Below are 8633 nucleotides of genomic sequence, written 5' to 3' on the forward strand. Positions count from 1 at the left end.
CCTCAGTAGGTCTCTCAACAAATGATATGTAAATAGAGATAAGTCGTATTTAATCCAATATTCTACTAATTGTTAATTAAATGGTCGTTTTTATACGGAAAATTTCCCCATTCCTATCCTGTGTGCATGGCCATTTCACCCCATTAGCCTGAGGCTCCATGGCCTCTTGTTCAGAGCAACTGAGGCTGCAGACCTGCTCCCGGAGGGACCCCAGCTGCCCGAGGCCGCTTCCCTGATTCACGCCGGGCCTACGCCCGGAGCACAGCCCCGGTTCGTGCAAGGGGAGGGCAGAGTGAGCGGGCAGCTCGTGCTGAGCCCCGTCCGATGGGCCATCACGAACATCCTGGACATCACGGGTTTGGGCGTTGATTACACCAGCCTTCCACAGTGAAAGGGAAAGTGTCCTGAAGAAGGAGCACCTTGTTCTAGCTCACACAGAGGCCCCAGAGGGGCTGGCACCGGGGGTCCCCTGCACCAGAAGAGCTGCGATGTGGGAGCAGGGCTGCTGCAGGAGAGGACCAGCTGGCCATGGCAAGACTCTCGGGGTGCTTGCTGTGGCCGTGCGGTGCTGCCCACAGCCCAGGTCTGGGCCTCAGTGTTTCAGCTACAAGCGCCCAGATTAGAGCTTGCCATTTGGTCCCCAGAGGTGACCTGCGCCCATCACCCCACCGTCCAGGCCAGCTTGGTTGTGAGCAGTGGGGGAACACACTGTCAAGAGGGTCTTGATAAAAGCTCGGGCTGACCGCTCAGCATTTTCACTCCCAGAGTAACAGCTACAGGGGACTCTGAAACCGTGGCCAGGGCGAGCAGTCGGCAAATGGCCTTAATGCACTGTGGTGGCCCTGGCAGTGGGCCAGTCCTCCCCAGGTCAAGATGGGGACCCCAGCTGGCCTGCCCCAGGGGTCCCCGCACAGGTGTCCGCGGGCAGGACGTGGCGGCGGAGGTGGGCTCAGCTTTCTTCCGTACCCTCGCGTGCAGCACCCTGCCTGATGCGCCACCTGTGGCACCTCGACCCAGCTCCCCAGCCACGTGTGTCGAGTGGAGAGCATTGGCATGCCCCTGGTTTCCTTGTCCGCCAGGTGCCCCTCACGGTTGCACCACTGTCCTCCTGTGGCTGCTGGCGGAGCCCTCAGGAGAGACATTCCCAAGTGCTCTGTAGAGGCTGGAGGGGGAGCAGACAGCGGGGACTGCAGCCAGGCTGCGCCGGAGGGACCAGCCAGCCCCGTGTCCCCCTGTCCCCCGGCTCTGCAGACAAAAGGCTGTGTGTGTGTGACTGGGCGAGAGGCAGGGAAGAGGAGAGGCCCGGAGGGACTTCCAGACAGCAAATGCGCCTAAGGCCTGGGGCCACAGACAGACAGACTTGTGGTGCTGGACGCAGCCCCAGCAGGAGCCGCCTCTCAGAGCCCTGTCCCGCCCCAGGATCGCTGGCGTGCAGTGCATGACGGTGCCTGGCTACTCCAAGGGCTTTGGCTACCAGCCGGGGCAGAGCTTCTCCGGAGAGTTTGACCACGCCTGGAACGCCGTGTTCCTGGAGGGGAGATGGCACCTGGTGGACAGCACCTGGGGCAGCGGCCTGGTGGATTCCACCACCTCCAAATTCACCTTCCTGTAAGTACCTCGGTTCTGCGGGGTGCCTGGTGGGTGGAGATGGAGGAGGCAGCAGGTGGAGAAGGCTGGATGGAAGGGGAAGGAGGGCTGGGGGGCCTCCTCCGTGTGCTGCTGGCCGCTCCCACCCTTCCTCTGGTGGAGGGAGTGAGCTAGCTCCAGGCCAATGATAAGGGCCCAGGCCTTCCTGTCACCTCACTCTCCACTGTCGAAATCCCCGCTCTGGCTCCCCAGCGCTCCCTCCATCCAAGCGCTAAAAGCACAGTGTTTGCCCACAGGCCAAGTGCAAGGAAAGGCCGGGCTGAGAAGCTTCTCTAAGTGTCTGTAGGTTCCCCTCAGGCCTTTGGCCACTGACCTTGTTACAGTTGCCAGAGTTGTCTCCTACTGCTTCTCGCAGACACTGGGCTTCCTCCTCCTGCTCTCTGGGCTGAATGCAGCTGAATCCCACCTCTGAGAAAGGGGGTCTGGTGTGCGGGAAGGGGTGCTGGGGTGTGCAGGTTCCCTGTGGCCACAGCGACGGCTGGAGCACATCTGTCTTCTGAGGCTCCGGCCTTAAGCTAAGGCCCTGACATCCATGCTGGATCTTGACGGCCGTCAGCAGCTCAGATGCCTTTTCATCCAGAGAAATGAGAGCACGGCCCCATTTGTGCAGCTAAAATCCTGGCGGTCCTGCACGCAGCGCCGCTACAAGTGCGTGCACGGAGCCCGTGCATGCAGGACGTGTTCACTCACACCCCTGCTTTGCTGCATCAGCTCTGGGCGCTGCTCACCTGGGGTCGAGTGAAGGCTCGCCCATGTCGGATGAGTCCCCCGTTCTTCTCCTGATCTGCATCACTGACCAGAGAGCCGTGTCTAGGCAGCCCCAGGGACCACATCAGGGCCTCCCACCTGCACAGCTACTCACATCAGGTCACCATGTGGATGGAGCCGGTGCACCAGGCTTTCCCTCCCTGCCCTCCCTCCACTCCACTGGAACCTGGTCTGTGGGTCACGGCTTTGCTCCCTTCAAATCTCTTTGGCTTTGAGAGCAGGGGCAGCCCATTCCCCGCCTGGTCACAGCCCCTCCTGGGTGGTGGCCTTCTCTTAAAAGGGGCCTCAGATCCTGTCTCACCTCCTATTTATGGAAGCAGCCACTGAGGGGGCATCTGCAGCGCCCACGTTAGGGTTGGAAATGGTGCCTCTTCCCACTGGGTAGTGGCTGGGCACCCCCCCGCCAGGATACGTTAGCCCAAAGAAGGCCCCAAAGTCCCCCTGTGGGCCCCCCTGCCCCTCTGCACAGCCGGGGCCTGCTCCCCCCACATGACTACTGACCTGCTTTCCCCCTCCAGCTACAATGAATTCTACTTCCTCACCCACCCTGCACTGTTCATCGAGGACCATTTCCCGGACAACAAGAACTGGCAGCTGCTCAAGCCTCCTCAATCTCTGAGGCAGTTTGAGAATAACATGTATCACAAGAGTGAGTTCTACAACAAGGGGATGCTGAGCGCCCACCCGCAGACCTCCATCATCAAAACAGGTAACCCGGGCCCATGGGGCTGCCCTGCCAGGGCCCAGCTCACTGGACGCTGTATATGAGGGCTGTGCAGGGGAGACAGAGGCAGCCCAGGCCGTCAGGCCATCAGGGCATTACGCAGCCTCAGGTCACATTTGCGGGGACAGAAGCCCCTCCCACCAGCATAAACCAAGACAGGGATGCGTAGGGGGTCCGAGGTTTCCCTGGCCTGAGGGCCGCGTCCTCAGCCCGGGGTCGGGGTACCAGGGCTGGTGGGCCCGAGCTGGGGGAGTCTCTTTCAGCTCACACAGCAGGGAAAGGACTGCCTCAGACCTGGCTACACCCACCTCCCAGCTCAGGTGCCCGACAGATGCTCCTAAACTCCTGGCAGAGAGCGTGTGTTGACCCGGCTGAGCCAGGGTCTGTGTGTCAGAGGCTTAAGCAGCTGGTGGGCGAGCGGCGGGCGCGTCCCAGGACAGAGCGCTGGGGGCTGTAGTAGGGAGGCAGCCACCGAGCTGGGTGCTGGGAGCTGGAGGAGAGCAGGCATCACGGGACATGGGAGGACGTGCTCCAGGAAGGACACAGCAAGGCCTCCAAGGTCTGAGCTCAAGCACCCCAGACGACGGCCGGGCTCCAGGGGCGCTGCCTGGCCTCTCAGAGCTCCCCTCGCCGCCTGGATGCCAGCTGGTTCTGCCCGCTGCCCTGTTTCCTTCCCTCCTAAAGGCAGGACCAGCCTCTTCAGCCGACTTCCCCAGGGCTGGGCGTGCAGGACCCCCAGCCGAGCCGTCCCCAAGCCTGGCCTGGACTGACCTTTGTTCCCCACCTCCCCACAGGGGCCACGGGCAGCCAGCTGGGTGTGTTTGGGAACTACAAGGCCTATGGGGGGGCTGGGCCCAGGGGTGCCCGAGCCACAGTCAGGGCTCAGCCCAGCAGGATCAGTGCACCCCAACACTTCCTCCAAGGACTGCCTACGGGCCCCATCTCTGCCCCCAGGGGCCTGTGTGCTCCCAGGAGAGAAGGCCTGAGCTCACGTGGTATGAGCACAGCGGGGTCTGTGGGAGGGTCTTCGGGGGACCCCCACCCCACACTCAGGAATATAGGGGCACCCACATTAGTCCCAGCTGACTTGTCCCTTCCACCTCACAACAGTCTCCTTAACTAGGCTGCTGAGCTCGGGAATACTTTTTCTAACACTACAAATACCTGGCAGCTCCCGCTGCTAAGATAACGGCGTGAAGCTGCCGTCTCAGGAGTGCGGCTCCTACATGTATGTCAGATGGAGCCCTGCTCCAGCTGTCACGGGCCACGGGGCCACAGGGAGGAATGGGCCAGGTCACACCAGCGTCAAAACAGTGCCCCCAAGGGGTTTGCCTTTTCAAGAGACAGAGAAATGTAAACACTGGGTTTCTTAATATATAGTAAACCCAAAATGTGATTGCATATTCATGAAGCATATTTATAGAACATTTCTTTGCTGGAGCTAGTTTTCTTAAGATTGGGGATGGGAAGAAAGCTGAGAGGAAAACTGAGGTGGGCAAAAGGCAGGAAGGAGAGAGTGAGAGGAGGCAAAGGAGGGGTGAGAGGAAGAGGTGGTCACAGGCTCCAGCTTTGTCCCCAGGTGTCTCCAATCCTTGATTTCAAGTCTTTCCAGCCAGTCAACTTACCTTTGCCAAGAACGCCCTGGGCCAGGCGCCCCGGCCAGGCCTGGGACATGGCAGGAAAGGAGGCAGGCGGACCCTTCCCTGTGGCGCCCGCAGGGAGGACAGACGGACGTTACACATAACCAATTCATTAGTATGGTGCTAAGTTCCCTGGAGGACATGCAGAGCCAGGAGAGAGGCTTCCAGGCAGCTCAGCCTCACCCCAGGACATCAGGAAAGCTTTCTTTGCAGTCAGAACGTTACACTGAGGTCTTATCCAGGTTTGGGGGACAACGGTATGGGGAAGAGCATGTGTGAGAGCCCTGGGACGTGAAGGGGTGTCCCCCGGGAGGATGTGAGGGAATACCGTGTGGGCCCGAAGACGGTCCTGACTCAGGCAAGGCAGGAGGGGACAGGCCTCTCCACTGGCTTCTGGTTTGATGGTGAAGTGAGCCCCGGAGTGACCGGGTGGATATTTTCAGGAGCCCTTGGGCTGCCATGTGGATATGCTGGGAGTACTCCATGCCTCAAAGGTGAATTTTACGGGGACCACACAACCAACTGTGGTGCAGGATGGAGCAGGACAGGGTCCATGAGCAGCTGAGGGCTGAGACAGCTTCTGCCCTCTGAGCTGGCTTAGATTAGGAAGTGAGGGGAGAGAAGGGATTCCACCGAGAGAGGTTGATAACAAGTTTGCTGTTCTTGGTCACTTTCCTTTGGAGGTCACCAGGTCCCATGGTGGCTGGTGGCAGTGGAGAAAGAGTGTAGACAAAGAAAATAGCACATAAGCACAAAGAATGCCACAATTAGTGTATGGGAAAGGGAAGGGATCAGGTGGTGGTCAGAGGGTGGAGAGAGGGCCAGGCTGGAGAGGGTGGTGGGTACAAGGCGAGGAGAGGACTTCCAGGAGGGCATGGCCAGTGGCGCAGATCATCCAAGAACACTTGAACACTTGGAGAATGGGAATGGAGGCCAGACTTCAGAGAGCTGACTGGGTGGAGGGGAACTGCAGTGGGCAGGTGTTTGGGAGAGTAAGGTAGGTGAGGAGTTGGCAGTACCTGGGAAGGCAGGGAAAGTCTTCCAGATGGAGGAGGTAGCACTGAATGCAGTCGCTGAGCACCCTGGAGTCGGGGACCTTGTGGCTGATTAGACAGGAAGTCTCAGGGACACTTGTCCTAGAGCCTGGGCATGGCTTTCTGCCTACCCAGCAAGAGCACTGGGCCCCCGATTGGGGAAAGGCTACTAGGGAGCATGGATCAGACGCTAGTCTGTCTCCTTCCTTTGCGCTCATCCACGCACGGGACCGGGGAGGTAGCTGGGAGGAGCAGGAGATCAGCTTCTGAGAGGAAGGCGAGGCTCTCAGAGAAGCCCTCCCCCTCCCTGTGGCCCTGCGAAGCAGGGAGGGCCAGGTAGGGGTGTGCTGGTGGGCTGCAATAACCGGAGAACTCCGCCCCTCTCCCCGACAGCAATGACCAGGACAGAGGAAGACAGCACTGGAGGGCAAGGGGAGAGGCAAGGAGCGGGGAAGGTGGGTGCAGAAGACCCTCCCTTGCACTCACTGACCCCATTAGAGACATGTGGCCTGGGGTGGCAGGGGGGGCTCAGGGAGAGTGGGGGACACGCAAGGAAGCAGCCCTGCCCCTTGAGCACAGCCTCCAGGAGGGAAGCCATTCCAACCCGTTTTTAAGGTGATGTGTTGACATGACAGCTGTGATAAAGTAACGCCCAGATGCTGGAGGGAGCAGTGTGAAAGCAAGACTTGAGGCTTGGAGGCTCTCCAACCAGGGTCTTGGGCCCTCCTTGTCCCTCGGCCCTCTCCCCTGCCCTAGAATCAGGTTAAGGCTCCGTGTAACACTCATCTGATACGAATCAAATGGGCAAGGCCAGCACCTACAGCTGGGGGCAGAGTTTTTTCTTGAGACACCCTACCACCCAGCTTGCAGCTCTCGAAGAGAACCACCTAGAGGGAGTAGGGGAGCCCTTCCAGAGGTGTGCTGCTTCTGGCTTATATCATGTTCAGTGAGATCACACTGGTGACTTAAAACTATCGTGGTTGGGCTTCCCTGGTGGCGCAGTGGTTGAGAGTCCACCTGCCGTTGCAGGGGACATGGGTTCCTGCCCCGGTCCGGGAAGATCCCACATGCCACGGAGCGGCTGGGCCCGTGAGCCATGGCCGCTGAGCCTGTGCGTCCGGAGCCTGTGCTCCGCAACGGGAGAGGCCACAACAGTGAGAGGCCCGCGTACCGCAAAAAAAAAAAAAAAAACTATCGTGGTGAAGGTATTTACACCACGGAAATGGGCAGACACTATATGTCAGCGGTTTCCTCCCAGAGATCCCGTTGTTAAACATTTACCAGCACATCAGCACAGGCCGGACCCCTCTCACCTGACGCTGGCTCTCTCTCCACAGTGAACGGGAAGGTCACAGTCACCATCGAGAGCTGCGCCCCAACGCTGTTCATGTTCATGCTCAACGGCAAGCAGGAGCACGGGCTGCTGAGCCTCAGGAAGAACGGGATGAAGCTGGACGTGTACCCTCCGACCGTGGGCACCCACAAGCTGCAGATCTTCGCCAAGGGCAACTCAGAGATCTACAGCTCGGTGCTGGAGTACACACTCAAGTGCCACTACGCAGATATCGACGTCCGGCTGCCTGCGGAGCTGCACCAGCCCGTGGGGCCCAGCTGGTTCTCGGAGCAGATGGGCATCACGAAGCCATCCCACCCCGAGCCTGTCATCTACACCAGCGACGGGCGCTGCTCCGTCAGCTTCAGCGTGGAGGAGGGCATCAGCGTCCTGGCATCGCTGCATGGGGACGATGGCCCCATCACCGAGGAGACACAGCGGCGCTACATCTTCCAGCTGCAGCGGGAGAAGCGGACGGAGCTGAAAGTCCAGTTGCCCCACGCCGGCAAGTTCGCGCTCAAGATCTTCGTCAAGAAGAGGCAGGAACCGGGCAACTACGTCTTCGTCTTCAATTACCTCCTGTGCTGCACCAACAGCAAGGTGAACTGGCCCGTGTTCCCCGAGAGCTTCGGCAACTGGGGGCAGGACAATGAGCTACTGGAGCCCCTGTCGGGCGTGCTGCCCGCCAACCACAACGTCCCGTTCAAACTGAAGCTGCACGGTGTCGCCAAAGCCCTGGTGAAGGGGCAGGATACGTGGCCCCTGACCCTGAACCGCGAGGGCTACTGGGAGGGCAGCTGCAACACAGCTGGCTGCCAGGAGGTCTACGTCATGGTGCTGGAGAATGCCAACCACAACTTCTACTCCTACATCCTGAAATACAAGGTGAATGCCCAGTGAGGGCTGGGGCCCCGCCACCCCTGCTCTGGGCAGTGCAGAGAGCCCCAGACACCCCTGAGTCTGCATGGAATCCCTTCTAGGCCTCTGCCTCAGTCTCGCTGCTCTGCCGCGGGAGCTGTGACGTTTGTGTTCTGGTGGCCAAGGGGACAGAGGCAAAGGCCCTTTAGAAGACAAAGGTGCTATGTAAATCTAAAGTATTGTAAACTGTACACCACTGCCCAGACTCCCCCTTCTCGTGCTGATGCTGTCGTTGTTGTTATCTGGCTGGTGTGGGAAAGCAGGGATGCTGCCTGGGCCGAAAGCTTTTCCTATGATGGGGAGAGAGAAGAGGGCGTACTCTACAAGGTTGAGTCATCCTGAATCCTAGAGCCTCTTTCAAGGAGCATCACAGTGTTTCTCACCAACTCCTGGACCCCAGGGGAGGCTGGACTGTCATCTTTTTCCCAGACCTGACCGCCTTCTGCATTCCCGATGCCACTTGTTGTTCCAGGGTCCGAGAAGGAAGGTATGGAGAGGAAACTAACTGCCTCCCAGCTGACTAGCGGCTGAGGGCCTCCACAATCTCTGTGTGTGCTGGGAATGTGGCA

At 59.6% G+C, this 8633-nt stretch overlaps 1 protein-coding gene across 1 annotated transcript in view; it reads left to right on the forward strand.

The window, feature by feature from the left end:
• KY (kyphoscoliosis peptidase) overlaps positions 1-8099 on the forward strand; it is a 45375-nt gene extending 37276 nt beyond the window's left edge. The window contains exons 9-11 of the mRNA XM_022582551.2: positions 1420-1608; positions 2934-3124; positions 7151-8099. Coding sequence (XP_022438259.1) covers positions 1420-1608; positions 2934-3124; positions 7151-8046 — 1276 coding nt within the window. The 3' untranslated portion in view covers positions 8047-8099. The remainder of the gene's footprint in view (positions 1-1419; positions 1609-2933; positions 3125-7150) is intronic.
• The last annotated feature ends 534 nt before the right edge of the window (positions 8100-8633 follow it).

The sequence above is a fragment of the Delphinapterus leucas genome, chromosome 4 (assembly GCF_059928025.1).
Source record: "Delphinapterus leucas isolate spDelLeu-1000000601 "Yukka" chromosome 4, BTC_Dleu_Yukka2, whole genome shotgun sequence".
NCBI classification, from domain to species: Eukaryota; Metazoa; Chordata; class Mammalia; order Artiodactyla; family Monodontidae; genus Delphinapterus; species Delphinapterus leucas.